Source organism: Maniola hyperantus, chromosome 9 (genome assembly GCF_902806685.2).
Source record: "Maniola hyperantus chromosome 9, iAphHyp1.2, whole genome shotgun sequence".
In the NCBI taxonomy this organism is placed as follows: domain Eukaryota; kingdom Metazoa; phylum Arthropoda; class Insecta; order Lepidoptera; family Nymphalidae; genus Maniola; species Maniola hyperantus.
Window position 1 is genome coordinate 3,478,506 of NC_048544.1, and position 17,603 is coordinate 3,496,108.

The 17,603-nt window shown below is 36.7% G+C and overlaps 1 protein-coding gene across 5 annotated transcripts in view; it reads left to right on the forward strand.

Annotated features, from left to right (window-relative positions):
- The first annotated feature begins 660 nt into the window (after window positions 1-660).
- Window positions 661-17,603, forward strand: part of LOC117985187 (uncharacterized) — a 34,885-nt gene continuing 17,942 nt past the window's right edge. The window contains exons 1-14 of one of the 5 annotated variants that reach the window (XM_069500978.1): window positions 661-4,947; window positions 5,752-5,924; window positions 6,509-6,574; window positions 7,431-7,548; window positions 7,808-7,930; window positions 10,212-10,381; window positions 11,827-11,913; window positions 12,528-12,612; window positions 13,240-13,457; window positions 13,649-13,803; window positions 14,640-14,755; window positions 15,825-15,964; window positions 16,865-16,894; window positions 17,284-17,460. In XM_069500978.1, coding sequence (XP_069357079.1) covers window positions 885-4,947; window positions 5,752-5,924; window positions 6,509-6,574; window positions 7,431-7,548; window positions 7,808-7,930; window positions 10,212-10,381; window positions 11,827-11,913; window positions 12,528-12,612; window positions 13,240-13,457; window positions 13,649-13,803; window positions 14,640-14,755; window positions 15,825-15,964; window positions 16,865-16,894; window positions 17,284-17,460 — 5,721 coding nt within the window. In that variant the 5' untranslated portion in view covers window positions 661-884. The remainder of the gene's footprint in view (window positions 4,948-5,751; window positions 5,925-6,508; window positions 6,575-7,430; window positions 7,549-7,807; window positions 7,931-10,211; window positions 10,382-11,826; window positions 11,914-12,527; window positions 12,613-13,239; window positions 13,458-13,648; window positions 13,804-14,639; window positions 14,756-15,824; window positions 15,965-16,864; window positions 16,895-17,283; window positions 17,461-17,603) is intronic. The other 4 variants (XM_069500979.1, XM_069500980.1, XM_069500983.1 and 1 more) reach the window with 4 other exon arrangements.

The window sequence follows — 17,603 nt, forward strand, 5'->3', positions numbered from 1 at the left end:
ACTTTGTAAAAAGAACCGATGGAACATCCCTAAAGCGTTTGATGCCATATTATATTAAGGATATAGATTCGTGGGTTTGATGCACTTTGACGGTTTGCTGCATAGATAATATCCTAGAATAATAAATACTAGGGATTCCAACATCAACGGATAATATACTAATATCTCAGAATAAGGACTATTAGAAGAAGCCCTATTATGACACTTATTGTTAGACCGAGATAGCTAAATGCATTTAAGCTCTTATTAGAACGTGACAAAATGATTATGTTTTGTCCTTATCACCACCACGGCCACTTTTTTTTTGTTTGCTAAAATGTATTTGTACGTGAGTATTTGGCAAACAACGTGAAGTGAGGTTATGTTGACGCAAGTGTTATAAAGAAATAATTGATTTGTTTTATTGTTTTTGAAGTTATTGTGCAATGGTGGGTTGCAGTATACTAGGCTACAATAGCCGAAGCGAACGTAAAATAGACGGAATAACATTTTACAAGTAAGTAGGTACCTCTGCTTGAGCGAGAGGGACTGAAGGGGCCACGCCAGTTGCATATCTGGACATATCTGTGACTAGACTAATGGTTTGCTGACTGCTGTCATGTCAAACACTGTCAAAATAATTTAATTGTCAAACGCAGAGTACTTTTTGTTGAAATTAAAACGCCGTGTCGGGTTTTTAAAAATGTGCATAAAATGTGTTTATATTTATGATTGAAATTAAAAGAATTGGAAATGTTATTAATTTTCTCTGGGTTCTAGTTAATACTAATTAGGGCTACAAGTTGCCTTTATTCCTGTAGAACGTATTGAATATGGATTATTTTTAATAACAAGGAATCATTAACAATTTACTTAGTTGGAATCTTTGTTTAGGAAGTGAAAATATGAGTTCGTCACGAAATACTTTGCACGACAACAAGGAACTTAACTGTCCTGGCCAAGTAAGTCCAATGGAACAAGAAAATGTTACAAATTTGCCAGAAAAAGACACTCAAAAATCGATAGCATCTTATGAATTGATCACAAGTCCAGACGCTCATGAAAATCCAGCAAAGTCGAACAGTGAGGTGAAAAACATAAATAATTCACCATTAAAAGAAGAAAGTGTCAAAAATGATGAATCTTTTTTGAGTAACATAGAGGAGTCATTATGTGGCAAAGGAGACATCATGTCTACGGAGCCTAACAATGATGATGATGATGATTTGAGATATGATGGCGATCTTTATAATAATGATGAGATAATAAATGAGGATGCCCTACTGGAAGAAAGTGTAGAATTACAAGATGACTTGAACAAAGTACAAGATGAAAAAAATAACATAGAAATTCAAAATCAAGACATCCCTCTTGAAGAAGATAAAATTGGCAAAATAGTTGTACTTAAAGACATCAAAAACTCAGAAAGTCAAAATAGCATCATGGGTGAAGCTCAAAAAATTGATAAAGAATGTGATAAACCTGATGATCCAAAAGACAATCTTTTAAAAGTTGAAAAAGAACCAGAAAATCAAAAGCATGAATCTTTAGTAGAAGAAAAAAACTTATGTAGTATAGATGAAAATCAAAAACCAATTTATGCAGATGTCATTACAAAAATTGAAAATAATGAAGCTGATACAAATATCACGGATGATGATAATACATCTCAGGATTCATCATTTGGACAGATAACAGAACATGGTTTGAACAAACCAAACATGATGTTAGAAATTCCCACTCAAGAAGTTATTGAGTTTAGTGATGAAGATGATGAAGAATTAGAAGAAACGAATCTTAAAATGTCTGCTGACATAGATGAAGTTATTGATTTAGATGATAATTTGGTCAATATGGATGACGAAAAGATAGATCATGTAGATAACATTGTTAAAAGCTCAGTAGATAATGATATGACTATTTTAGCAGATCCCAGAGCTACTACTGATACCTCACAAATGATTGTACAAGATTATGAAACTTGTGAAGATGTAAATATGGATACAGCAGATAGTGCACAGAATGATGTTACAACAAATGCATTAAGTCTCGAAGCCGAAATAGCAGCTGATATAATAACAAAAGAAATGAATCATGTTGATGTTGATGTTGAAACTTTTATTAAAGAAAATGAAGTTATTCAAGACGAAAATGAAAATTCAATGGAAGAATTGATGAGTTCATTTGAAAGTGAAACTATTAAAGAGACGACCAGTCAGTTAGAAGGTACTGATGATGTGATTGAATTATCTGATGATAACATGGCAATTGAAGTAGAAGATTCAGAAAGTTCATCAGCAGAATCATTACCTGATCTGAATGCAAAAGCTGAAAATTCAATTAGGTCAGCAGCACTAGAAGAGGATATATTAAAGGAAACAGAAGAGATTGATAACCTTATTTTAAAAAGTAAAAGATCTCAAACAAAACTTAGGGTTGCTGACACAAAAGTAAGCAGCAAACTTTACAAAACTTTTACAAAAACATGTGAAAAAAGTATATCAGAACAAAATATGAATGAATCTACAAATAGGCTAAAAATTTCTAGCCAAAAAGCTAACCTAGCCAATACTGAAAAAGATAAAACGGTTGCTATAGAAACATCACATGAAATGCCAATAATTATTGCAACAGAAACATTGCATCATAATGAATTGGCAAAAGAGGAAGGAATTTCACAAGGTATTTCTTATCAAAGTGTTGTGTCATCAGATAATACACAAATAACAACAGCTGAAATAAAAGCTTCGGAAGTATGTACATCAGAAAAAGTTACAATGGTTGACATGAATGCTTCTTCCCAGTCTGATGGTCAGTCAGTATCGAAAATTGAATCAAAACTACGTCAAAAAAGTCCATCAAAACTAAATATGGATGTTTTAACATTGGTCCATTCAGAAAATATTGATAAACAAAACTCTGATTCAGAAGGGGGATCACAAGTATCAAAAACGCCAATATTGATAGCTGAGCCTATTGTCTCAATAGATGATCCAATGTCATCGAGAAGTAATATAGATATTACAGAAATAAATGAATATAAACATGAAACTGAGCTTAACTCCGATGTTTTAAAATCATCTTCATCTAAACTTGAAATAATGCTTGAAAAACCTTCATCTGACGATAACAAAGAACCTGTGTCTAATTTAGAAGAATCAATGGATGTAGATGGTGTAGATCAATTGGAGCTTTTAATGGAAGTTGATGGTATAGAGCAATTTAAGCCTATAATAGGAACAGAAATGTCAGAAATTGTTGAATCAGAACGATCTATATCAAAGATTGAACCAAAAATAACAAAAACATGTGAACATATGACAGCTGAATCATGTGAATTATTACCAACATTAATGATTGAGCCAACAACATCAGATAAACTGACACCATCTGCATTGAAGCTTGAGCAAATAATATTAAAGCCAATTGAACCACAAGCATCTTTATCTAATATTAACCCAAAAACCTCAGAAGCAATTGAACCAATAATTTTAGAAACTGTTGATCCAAAGTCATCAACATCAAAGATTGAGCCAAAAACAATAGAAACATATGAACCATCACCATCTACTCCAATGATAGCTAAAACTGTTGATCCAAAGACAAAAACATCAAAGATTGAACCACTAACATCAGAACAAGTTGAACCACAAGCATCTTCATTTAATATTGGACAGAAAACATCAGAAATATTTGAACCACAACCAACAATATCAAAGATAGAACCAGCCACATCTAAAACTAGTAAGCCACAACCATCTAGATTAGAAACAGTTGAACCACAACCAACAACATCAAATATTGCACCACCAACATCAGAAAGTGTTGAACTACAACCATCAACATCAGAAACAGTTGAACCACAAACATATACATCTAATATTGGACAGAAAACATCAGAAATAGTTGAACCACAACCAACAACATCAAAGATTGAACCACCACTATCAGAAAGTATTGAACTACAATCATCAACATCAGAAACAGTTGAACCACAACCAATAACGTCAAAGATTGAACCACCAACATCAGAAAGTATTGAACTACAATTATCAACATCAGAAACAGTTGAACCACAACCAACAATGTCAAAAATTGAACCATCAACATCAAAAAGTATTCAACTACAATCATCAACATCAGAAACAGTTGAACCACAACCAACAACATCAAAAGTTGACCCATCAACATCACAAAGTATTGAACTACAATCATTACCATCAGAAACAGTTGAACCACAACCAACAATGACAACAATCGAACCACCAACATCAGAAAGTATTGAACTACAATCATCAACATCAGAAACAGTTGAACCACAACCAACAACATCAAAGATTGAACCACCAACATCAGAAAGTATTGAACCACAACCAATAACATCAAAGATTGAACCATCAACATCAAAAAGTATTGAACTACAATCACCAAGATCAGAAACAGCTGAACCACAACCAACAATGACAACGATCGAACCACCAACATTAGAAAGTATTGAACTACAATCATCAACATCAGAAACAGTTGAACGAAAACCAACAACATCAAAGATTGAACCACCAACATCAGAAAGTATTGAACTACAATCATCAACAGTGGAACCACAACCAACAACGTCAAAGATTGAATCACCACCATCAGAAAGTATTCAACCACAACCAACAACATCAAAGATGGGACCACTTACATCAGAAAATATTGTACCACCACCACCAACATCAGAAATTGTTGAACCACACCCACCAACTTTTGTATGTGGCACAGAAACATTAGATTCCAAACCAAGCAGTCCAAAAAATCAATTGGATATTGATTCTTTAATTCAAGATTCATCAAATGAGGTTCCAGAAATGACAGATAGTCTTGGACTCTTAGCAGAATCATCGAGGGTGATGGAGGATGATGAAGAACACGACGATGATGATGACGATGACGGCGAAGATGAAGAGGATTTTGAACCTGATGATGGTATGTTTGTTTTAAATATCTCTCAATTTTATTCTTCTATATGCTATAGTAAAAAATCTCATTTCATATATATTCCAATTGGGGTATGAGGCGGTGGGATGCCCCGCACATCCGCCCTCGCCCGCACAGGATTAGCGCAGGAGGTGTGCGGGGCGTTCCCTCCCCAATTGCCATTTCGACCTGTCGCATACTAAGTATACATTGCTTAAAATATAATGTCACTAAATGCATAAGGAACTCAAGAAAGAAGGGTTAAAATAAACATTTTTGTGAATAGTTCTTATCAACAAATTACCACAAATGTTCGGGTCCAATTATTTATTTATTAAAACTTGCATGTTTCTGAAGTAATAAAGCCTATGATTTACTAAGTGAATGCTAGTAGACTTGCTAAATCTTAGGTTTTACTGGAAAATCATATCCTAGGATTAATGGAGTTCGAGTTTTTAAAACGTAAACTTATTGAAAAATCCTATTACAATGTAAAGGATTATTTGAATGATAAGAAAGCTTGGGAATGAGTTGCTTAACAGGTTTGTGATAGTTCTAAGTGATTTTGTAAAGTGGTGATAATAAAAAAATACTGATAATGATGTGATAATAATAAAAGAATACCCAACTGAGTTTGTTGTGGGCTCTTCTCAGACGTGGGCGCGTTTGGAATCCTCATAGCTTTAGTTTTAAGTACCTATTAATTATCACCACTATATCATGTTACAAATAAAAAAAATTACAGTCAGGAAGCGTAAAATTTCACCTATTCTGAATAAATAATTTGAGTTTGAGTTTACAATTACATTTCAGAAAGCAGCAATCAAATGACAGCCGAACATTCTGAGGACTCCAGCGCTCAGCATTCAGAGTCAGATCCAAAGGACGGAGAGACACCAACTGATGAAAAACAAGCGTTTCAATTCAAAATATCTGAAAGTATTAGTGTCGAAGAAAAGGAACCTGAGAAAATGGTGTGTGATGAGGTAAATAATAATATTGTAAATTGATCTCTTGAAAAGAGCAACCGCCGAGTTTCTTGCTGGTTCTTCTCGGTAGGAACGGCATTGCGAACTACTGGTAAATTAAACTAGTTGACGATCAAAAAGCACTTGTAAAAGTTTACTTGAATAAAATATATTCTATTCTATTCTATTAAAAGACTTATTTTTGATCAGCTTAGGCTCACGAGTTCGTCCGCGTGGACAACACAAATTTCAAACCCCTATTTGACCCCCTTAGGGGTTGCATTTTCAAAAATCCTTTCTTAGCGAAAGCCTACGTTATAATAGCTATCTGCATGCCTTTCAGCTCGATCCGCCCAGTAGTTTGAGCTGTGCGTTGATAGATCAGTCAGTCAGTCAGTCACCTTTTCGTTTTATATATTTAGATGTAATTCTATTATTTTGCCAAATACTTTGCATACAAAATTAGCCAGTAGTTATTACTGCTCAAAAATGAAATTATTTAACAATAGATATGTGACCAACTTAACACCATTAGTGCAAAGTAAAGCCTGCTTCATTTTAACCAATAAAATAAAATTATACAATTTGCTTTTGTGTTTTAGGTGAAAATACAAGAAATCTCTAAAGGTACAGAAAAATCTGTAAATGTTGAAGCACTTGATAAAAACGTAAGTCCTTCTTCAGGATTAAGAATCCTGAACTTTACTTTGTTGATTGAAATCCAAAGGGTCTCATTTTTTTTTCATTTTTTTATTAATAACTAGAAGATGCCTGCGACTTCGTCCGCGTGGATTTAAGTTTTTTTAAATCCCGTGGGAACTCTTTGATCCGGGATTCTTTCTTCCCCGGGATGCAAGATATCTCTGTACCAAATTTCGACAAAATCTGTTGCACGGATAGCCCGTGAAAAGCTAGCAGACAGACAGACACATTTCATATTTATAATATTAGTATGGATTGTTTCATTTACAATACATGGCTGAAGCCTTCTTGTAAATACTCTGCAGTAGAACTTAGAAGGCCTAGCTCTTTCAGATAATACAATAACATAATAATAAAATTAATTATTACAGTAATCGTTAAATTAAATTACTTATTTTATTACATTTCTAATTTGTCTGCGCATAGATACTGTGCTTTCATATCGCGCGCGAAGTAAAAGGTTGACTGAAGAACCAAATGTGCGGCGGCATAGACACCCTCGTCATCGCTCCTCGCCTATGTATCAAATTCGCAATAGAGAAATGAAATTGAAAGTTTCTTTTGTTACTTCTTCTCAATCGTTCACTCTTGACAGAGTGGTTGTGGCTATGAATTCTTCACTGCTGCTCGTGCGATCTCCCTCCAGCGGCTTCTATTGGTGGCATTATGTGCACACACCGAGGCGTGTTTGTTGCAGAGCGGATAAAGTCCGTCCACCTAGTTGGAGAACGCCCACGTGGACGTGTGCCCACCACTCGACCTTGTACCACGAGGTGTTCGATGGTACCACTCTTCCTTATAATGTGAGGTCTTTTGTTACAGAGACCTTCAAATAAAATGGAAACAGAAGCAATGGAGGTTGACACAATGAAGCTATCTGACACTGAAGATGCTGAGAACAAGGAAGCTGGTTGCGTTTTAAAGGCTCTGTTGTTGGAAAGTAAGTAACTAATTGGGGTTCTGGGTGCAAGCTCTCTCTTTTTAGGGTTCCGTACCTCAGAAGGAAAAACGGAACCCTTATAGGATCACTTTGTTGTCTATCTGTCTGTCGGTCTGTCAAGAAACCTACAGGGTATGAAATTTGGCAGGAAGTTAGGTCTTATAGCAGACATAAGGGCAAAAATCTGAAAACCATGTGGTTACATCACACAGTAGTATGTCAGTATATCATTCATACCTTCAAATTTTAATTTTTGTAGAGACACCAAGAACATCAACTGACTCTGATTACACAGCGTGGACAAAGAAAAAAAAGTTATCCATATCCAAGCAAGAAAGTGTTGTGAGCTATGTTGACTTGGAAGAAAGCTCTTCGGACGAAGGTAAGAGTCATCATCTTAACTCAAAGCTGGAACACTTCTCAGTTTTCCTCTCAGAATAATATCCGCTGCGCGATTGCGGGAGAATGACAGCTACAATGTCACGATCGCAATCACCTCTGATTGGTTGACGCTCGCTCACTATTGGCTACAATGCATTGTTGCAACAAGAATCGCACAAATTCAGCCAATCAGAACAATTGAGATTGTAATAATGATTGATAATGATTGATGCAGGTTGAATCGCCCTACAGGTGTCAATTAAATCGTCATTATAGCCCGGGAAACATAGGCTACAATATCCACAGACAATTCAACCTCAAGAGTCTAAATATATAAAAGGAAAAGGTGACTGACTGACTGACTGACTGATCTATCAACGCACAGCTTAAACTACTGGACGGATCAGGCTGAAATTTGGCAAGCAGATAGCTATTATGACGTAGGCATCCGCTAAGAAAGGATTGTTGAAAATTCAACCCCTAAGGGGGTGAAATAGGGGAATGAAATTTGTGTAGTCCACGTGGACGAAGTCGCGAGCATAAGCTAGTACGCATATATAAGGTTTTGCATGAAAACAAAATCGTAAAATGTTGGCGGAGGACAGGGGAGACTGCTTTGTTGTGATTGGTGGACTCAAAAGTCACGTAATCAAGACAATGTGCGGAATGAGGGTACCGAACGGGCGTGGGCTGACTTCGCTAAGCAACTGCCTAAGCTTGGTGATCGGAGGTGCCGGCTATTCGGCGTCTTTAGGTGGTGGTCTGTGGCTACATCTTACACAAACAAAATTGATATGACAGATGTTATAAAAAAGTGGGAGTCATTCAATAGTACATTGTTCCACGACGGGAGAAAGTGACCGATTACTACGAGGGTGTAGTTTGAGGCCCGAGAGGAATCGCACTTTATCCCGAAGCGATACATAGTGCTTTATACTACACCTACGAGGAAAATAATAAAATACTTAATCAAAAATATTAAAATTATTACCGGAAATCAATCAGAAAAAGATGTTGGGTTTCCATTGTAACAAATCTTCATATGCTTTGTTGTATCTATTTCTATCTATTTCTAGATATCTTGGTAAAGAGATTTTCCATACAACAATAACAATAACCGCTTGGTCACATATTTTTAATTCCGGTTGCGTTGGGCGGCTCAATACCAGACACTTTGCTTTCCCTAAAGCTACTTGTAATTTTATAAATTGAAAATTTGGATAGGTAAAACAAAAGTAAGCGACTCGCAAAATACAATGAAAATAGCGCGGAAAAATTTATATTTTCTATTTTTATTTTATTTTATATAAGAATAAGAATAATTTATTTTGAATGAATTTAGAATTTAGACACAAGAAACGAGTTTCCTACCCTCTGCACTAGGAAAACCCTGTATTGCAGAAGGCAGTTTCAAGTTTTCTAAAACTAAGGCCTTAATATATTATATCTAATATTGTACTAAAATATTTATATGTCACCGGTCCTGCCCGGTGACATACCGACATAAGCGCCATCTACCGGCGGTTAGTAGCTTTATTAGATGCTTTTTATGTCGTGTTTGTCGAAATAGGTTTTTTTTCATGTACTGATCCGATTTTATCAAAAATAAAAAATAAAAAAACCACGTCAGTAATGGAATTTCATAGAACTTTTCAACCCGCTCTAGTGCCTTAACAATGAAATCCCATACATCTTTTCAGCCCGCATATTTGTTTGACAGTAATGACGCACTTTGACTTTCGTTATGAGGTGTAGTATAAACTTTTTTGCTATAGTATTGAGTGGAATGTCAAATGAAAGAAAAAAAAATCTGAGTTTATAAAATATTATACCTAATACCATTTATGCAGTAGGTACAATGTTAAAATAATATACCAAACAACAGAAAAACAATTTTGGTTTAGTATATTTCAGTGTTGATGAATACTACTAGCGCTATGGACAGTTTCACCATGTTATTGGACAGTTGTCCATCTCCACCTGCGTTAGTAGTTGTCGGATTTTACACTGTTTATCTTGTTGCATCGACGCCTTCCGCAATTTTTTAAAGAGTATTAGCCATGTTAATCATTACGCAAATTCTCCTTTCCCGTCCAACTAAGCATAAAGATTTTTTTTTTTAAAAAGAGGAGCACACAAGCAAGCGAGCTTCTACTAGGAGTAGGTACCGATGGCAATAGTGCAACGGGCAACCGACTTTTCGGAATTCAGTCCGCTCCTTAACCGTTGAGCTATAGAGGCTCTTATTTTTTTTTAAATTAACGTCTAGTTCTATCCAACAGATAAAAATCAACCGCGAACTAAGGCAAGTACCGTCGAAAGTGAAGATCCACGAGACATACCTACAGAGGACATATCGAGTGATGTTCCACAAAATGAACCAACAGAAGATGTGAAGGAAGCCGAAAAAAGTAGCGGCGGATCTCCGAAACCAGTGCTTGAGGAAGGCGTGGTAAGTTTGTCTTAACACGCTTTATATTAGCTTCGCCTGTAACTTCTTAACAACAAAACAGAATACATTGGGTATTTGACTCCGATTTTTTTATTACTTTATTGTAAACTAGGACAAAAATAATGACGTAAACTGAAAAAACCGGCTAAGTGCGAGTCAAACTCGCGCACTGAGGGTTCCGTACCTAGACGTATTTTATCGACATTTTGAACGATAAATCAAAAATATTAGGTATGCCTAAAAATAAAAATAAAAATCTGTTTTAGAATATACAAAGTAAAGCCCTTTCATATGATATCCCACTTGATATAGTTATCTTACTTTGAAAATTGAAATTACTAATTTTTAGTTTATGACCACAATTTAATTTTTTTGCGTGATGTAACCACAAATTCACGGTTTTCAGATTTTTCCCCTAATGCCAGCTATAAGACCTACCTACCTGCCAAATTTCATGATTCTAGGTCAACGGGAAGTACCCTGTCGGTTTCTTGACAGACAGACAGACAGACAACAAAGTGATCCTATAAGGGTTTCGTTTTTCCTTTTGAGGCACGGAACCCTAAAAACTAATTAAATCGATCAAATAACAAAAAGTTATAAGCATTTAAATATTTCTGATTAGACAGAGATAGTGATATAGAATTTTGACGTCACACCTTGCTAATGCCATAGTAGCTTCGTGCGGTTTCATACTTCGTTTTGCGAGAAAGGGTTAGAAGACCCTCCCACTCCAAAATTAAAATGCCTGTAACTTTGTAAACCTTTGTTGGATTTTCATATTTTTTTCAGTGTACGTCATTATTTTTATCCTAGTTTATAATAAAGTAATAATATTTATCTAATTCAAAAATAGGAAAATACCCAATTCCGGGGCAAACAGAGACTATCCATGCTAATATTATCATACCATCCACGGAAACAAGTTAGTATAACGCTCTCTCTGTTACTTAAGTACTTCTGTAAAGTCTACTTTCCGCGGATAGCGTATAGATTTTCTATACTAACTAGCTTTTCACGTCCCATCCGTTTTACCTATTTTGACAGGTTTAGAGATAGCTTACATTTCAGGGAAGAACATTAGTTATTTGTTCAACAAGATAGCAAAATTCGTTTTTGTTACGAGTGCCTAGTTTGAATCTCGAGCGAGCGAAGGATTCTATATTAAAACACGAACGTAGCGGGTGATTCTAAAATAGGTAGTTTAAATAACAAAATAGAGTTTACTAAATGGGTGTATAAAATATTTCATATGATAGAATAGTTCCTCTTTTGAGCTAGTGAGATGAAAAGGCTTTCTTTTGTCCCGGAAATATAAGCTCATTTGTAAATCAAAGCCCTTTGAATTGAAATGCGTGTTTTTTTTGTGTTTTATTATAACTTTTTCCGTAAAATGTCACAGTAAATACTAACAACTACTAACGAAACAAAATTAATGAATGCAGGTAAAACTTAAAGAACCGGAAGTTGCAGGAAAATCTAAATCGCCGAGCAAAACAGTCATCCCTAAGTCTCAGTCTCCGGAAACTAAGGTATCTATTCACACTGAGACTGTGAGGGTATATTTATATTGAACTAGCTTAACCCCGCGACTTTGTCCGCGTGGACCACACAAATTTTAAACTCCTATTTTACCCGCTTTGGGGTTGAATTTTCAAATTTTCAAAAATCTTTTTTGTCTACGTCATAATACTATTTGAATGACAAATTTTAGCCCGATCCGTCAGTAGTTTGAAATATGCGTTGATTAAGCTTCTCAAGTAATCTAAACATATAAATGTGACTCATTTATATTTTTAGATTACTTGAGGCGCTTAATCGGCTTCCAAAACGGTCAAGCACGTATATTTTTGCTTGAGCCAAGCATTTTGACCGTTTACAATGTTTGCTTGATTCTTGAGACAAGCATTTACGTGCTTGATGGTGATTGATGCGATTTTATGTTTTTGCTTGACGCGACGTTCGGACAGTGCTCGAGATATGAGAAAAGTGCCGTTTGCGTGATCAAGCCGCTTGATGCGACCGTCAAGCAGCTTGATCAAGAAATTGGGAGCCCTTAAAATTAACTATTGTATAAAAGCTCATTAACTAGTCCATTTAAATATGTACTACGTTAAAATCTTTAAATAATATGGAATTTTTCCAGGTACGATCGCCTATGGGGCTCGAAGTTTTCAATCTCGATTCCGATGAAGAAGATTCGTCTATGAAGCAAGGTACTGACAATGCAGGTTAGTTTTACGTTTCTGAATGACTAAATAATGTTATGAAATTTCTTGAAAAAATTGTCAGCCTTTAACGCTCATTAAGACTTATGAGTACACTAGCTTATGCTCGCGACTTCGTCCACGTGGACTACATAAATTTCAAACCCCCATTTAACCCACTTAGGGGTGGAATTTAGAATTATTGGAATTAAATCATTTCTTAGTGGATACCTAATCTTTACAAAGATACTGTATTGTAGAAAACGGGTACATACCACTATTAATTTTTAAAATCATTACATCTTACAAGAGCGTTGTTAATACATATTAATACTGCCCAGCCAATGTGGTGCATTCAATGGCCGTGTTTGTTAATTCGCTTAACTTTACCATTTATATCTCCGTCCTATCCCAAACGTTGATAAAAGTCTGCGTCCCGATTGCGTAAGAAATTAATTGTATTCATCGTTGTCGTAATCGACAGCAAATTCTGCCCTTTGATTGGTCGACTCGCTGTTTACATTTTTTTCACAGCCAATCAAGAGGCAGAATTTGATAACGATGAATACGTTTTATTTTACACAATTGGGGGGGCTGATCGGCTTTGGAGAAGACGAAAGAACACAATATTTAAAACTACCCTCAAATCAGTGGCAGCTGAAAAGCCGCCGATCCAGCAAGATTTGAAGATGACGCCGGCCAAGCCACGTAGATTGATGAAGTGCATCAACAGATTCTGTGACAACACCGACCCGAGTGCGGGGTACTATGTAGCGGACACTAGTACTGCGATGTACTTCGAAGCGGACAAAACGAAGCGCACGTACGTATGCGAGAAGTGCGCTAATGTCGTGGAGAAACGGAACCAGGTATGATAAATGTTTATAATTACACTAGCTTATGCCCATTTAGGTTTCCAAAAAAATTTTCTTAGCGGATTTCTACGTCATAACAGCTATCTGCATGCGAAATTTCAGCCCAATCCGTCCAGTCACTGCGCCAGGGAGGTCGTCTGGGAGTTTTCTTCATAAATTGACAAATCGTTTAATTTTGTTACCAGGAACTCATAGAAGGAATGAAGAATTTTAGGCCTCTATTCCTACTGCACACAGCTAGGAATTCTGAGGAGCTGGTGGAGATATCTGACTCCGACTCGGATGATGAGCCGGAGCCTACCTTGGACCAGTTGCAGGTTGTGGGCAAAAACGGAGCCAAGTAAGTGTTTAAACGATGGAACTTGAAAGGTTCTAGAATTACCAAGGAACTCATAAAATGCATGAAGTACTTTTTGCTTCTACTCTGATCACGTCGGATCGATTCATAACATGTATCGATCGGTCGAATCCATAATCGATTAATATAGAATGTGGCTCTAGGGTGATCGATGACGTATCGATGGTTGATCTACTTCCAATCGACCGGTAATCCACCATCGATTGATGTTGGATTGAATGCTTTATCGACCGCTACCCGTCGATCAGTAGCTAGCTCATCAACCGATCCACATCGGTCGATTTATGACATGTATCGGAATATCGATCAGTTAAATGGGCGTAGATAAATGCTTGGGTCCTTTCGTATAAATTAGCGTGTCTGAAAAAGTAAGTTGTCATTTAATAATAATCGGTTTGTAAGTGTCATCGTACAGAATTCTGCTTTCTCGTCCGGTCGATGGTTCTTTCTCAAAACTTTTCGATTCCTCAATTTGTCATCAATCGATGATAGAATGACTCTTCAGTGATCGATTGTTTTATTGACCGGTCCGTCTATGAATAGCTACCACATCAACCGATCGATGCTTATCCAATGACATCAATCGAGATATCGGCAGAATGGACGGAATAATGCTTGGAATTAAAAAATTTGGTGACCTTTCGCGTAAATAAATAATTTTTTTTTATTCAGTTAAACTTTTACAAGTACTTTTGAATCGTCATAATATGCATCTACCACTGGTTCGGAATGTCTTTCCTACCGAGAAGAAGCAGCAAGAAACTCGGCGGCGGAAATGTATCTGAAAGAGTAGTAAGTTGTCGTTTTCTTCTTTTTAGAATGCTAGAAGAGCAACTGGCAGACATGTTTAACACGACGTGGGCAAAATACAATATGGACGATCGTCTCGACGAAACTCAAATAGAACTTCAGAAAGAAATTGAAAACTTAGAAAGTGAGTTTTGTATGATTTATTTCGATAGATTGATAGATTTTAGTTGTTACCGCGAACTGATAGTGAAATTATGATATGAGTGAAAACTAACTGCAGAAGGTCTAAAGCGCCAGGCAAATCGCGTCGCTTACGCGTTTCTCCGAGAAAGTTTCTGTTATTTATTTATCTTTTAGTCGGGTCTAAGGTCATCAAGTGTACCTTTTTTTGTTAACGGGGGAAATATTAAGATACCCGACGTTGTATGAAAGATATCGGGTTATGTAGGATTTCTACCTACTAAAACCCATTTCGCTGGCCACCCTCAGCGCATATTTGGAGGCTCCGAGAACTCTTATGAACATATCAGTGACCCCTTGCGCAACAGTCATTGGGTTCGTCCTAAGAGAAAATTACTGATCTGTCTCATATCCCGCTATGAAATATCTTCTCGTATGCGACCTTGGGAAGCTTGCTGAGGCACAAGAATCGATTTTTTTTCCTGCAACTCTTACAACAAAGCCTAAACGTGGATGTTAGAATCGAAAAACTTTTCTCGCAACGTCTAGACAAACTAATTTTTATTTTTATTTTATTTTGTTTATTTGAAAGTAATCAACAGCGTAAATACATAATTATTATTTAAATTTAAATCTAGGTATAACAGAAGGCCAAAAGAGATTACTTAAAATTATAATTAAAACTATTTTAACAGAATAGATTTAGAATAAGTGTATAATGTAATATACATTAATAAAATTACAACAGTGTGTGTATGCTTGTGTGTGTGTGTGTGTGTATGCGTGTGTGATTGTGTGCTTGTGTGTGTGTGTGTGTGTGTGTGTGTGTGTGTGTGTGTGCGTGTGTGTATGTAATAATAATAAAATCTTTTCTTATAACTTTTTCTTTTTAAAACAATGCTAATCTGGACATGATTTTCGAAAATGTGGGCATGATTTGCGAATCCTACTTCTGATATCGGAACGGCTGAAGAACGACCCACTCCAGCCGCTCGCGAACCTGAACTGAAGTATAGTAAATACTATACTACAACGAAATGTGTATAACTGTATAGCATTATGTACGCTTACAGAGGAATGTCAACAAGTCCACGCAATGTTCGACGAGTGTCAAGTAGCCACGGACAAACTACGCAATTCCCTGTACGCGACCTTCGACCCAGACATACAGGAGCTGCCGTCCATCGTCATATTCGACAAGCCCAATTGCTCCGTAAGACTTAAAGCACGAACTTACACAATTTCATTATCAAGCTAGGGGCTTCTTTAAGGGACCATTCAGCAATATCTAATTATATAAAAGGAAAAGGTGACTGACTGACTGACTGATCTATCAACGCACAGCTCAAACTACTGGACTGATCGGGCTGAAATTTGGCATGCAGATAGCTATTATGACGTAGACATCCGCTAACAAAAGATTTTTGTAAATTCAACACCTAAGGGGGGTAAAATAGGGGTCTAAAATTTGAGTAAACCATGCGGACGAAGTCGCGGGCATAAGCTAGTTTGTTATATACTTTTTGCAATGCAATAAAGTTGAATATGGCACAGGTGTCTGAATGGTCCCCTAAAGAAGCCCTTTGTTGACTAATTCTATTGTTAAAGGCCTACGCAGGCGAGGCACTATTAAAGTACAAAAAGTCCGCCGAAAGTCGAGGATAACGACAGACCGGACCGCACAAACGTACGTGGAGATTTTCGTCCTCGGCGGACAAAAGTCCCTCATCTGTACAGCTTTAATATAGGTGGTACAGAAGGACCACTCCGAAAAGACTCAAAGAAATAGCGACTCTTGTTTCGACACAATATAGTGCTTTTTAGCTTGCAGAACGCTGCGGCCTAAAATTTAATAAACGCCTCTTTCTATCCCATAAACCTCCACATGTCTCCATATAGCCGTTGAGCTATTGAGCCTCAATAGCTCAACGGTTGAGGAGCGGACTGAATTCCGAAAGGTCCGCTATTCAAAACGTTGCACTATTGTCGTACCTACTCCTAACACAAGCTTTACGCTTAGTTGGAGGGGAAAGGGGAATATATTAATTCTGATTATGTTTCGAATACATAATTTCCCCATGACTTCAATCAATAAAACATGTTTTTCTTTCAGTACACTTGCTTGGAGCCGCCGTCGAACGAGGTAATTTTTTTATCGTTACCACATTAAAGTAGTTCCCACTAGAGTTCAGCAAATATTTGACTATTTGATTGTTAGTTTTGTTTAAATATATTGATTAGTTTTCAAAACCTTTGATGAAAAAAAAGGTTGATTTACGTTTTTAAAACATCGTTCATCTCACTCTTGAGTATGTCGCGCCGTAATATTGATTGATAAATATAATATTAAATATAAAATATATTTAAAATAAATATTATATTGATTGGAACAGTAAATAAACCCGTAAATACCCGTAAAACCCCCGTAAATATTGATTGAATCAGCGTGCGCTCACGTTCGACTTGCAGCGACAATGGAGCGCACTTTTAAAAACGTCATCTGGCAGACTTTAACCTCAGCATTTTCCCCAGCGTCGCCAAAACAAACGTTCCCTCTCGCCGTTCGAAAGCACTCCAGACACTCCTCCTGCGAAGAAATCCGCAACACCGACTCCCGCTCCACCCCCCGCTCCGGCCCCCGCGCAGAATATACCAGAAGTTGTCTTCGAAACTGCTCCACAAGATACAGAGCCAAAAGTTGAACAGGTGGTATGTAGTTTTTTTTCCATTACTGACAGTTTAGTTCTTGCATTTGACGAGTGCGCGTGGCTCGTGATTGTGTTTAAGTCGTATCGTGTCAAATTAAAATGGTAGTCCTTTCTGTAATCCATATAAGGCACCGTCCCCCCGAG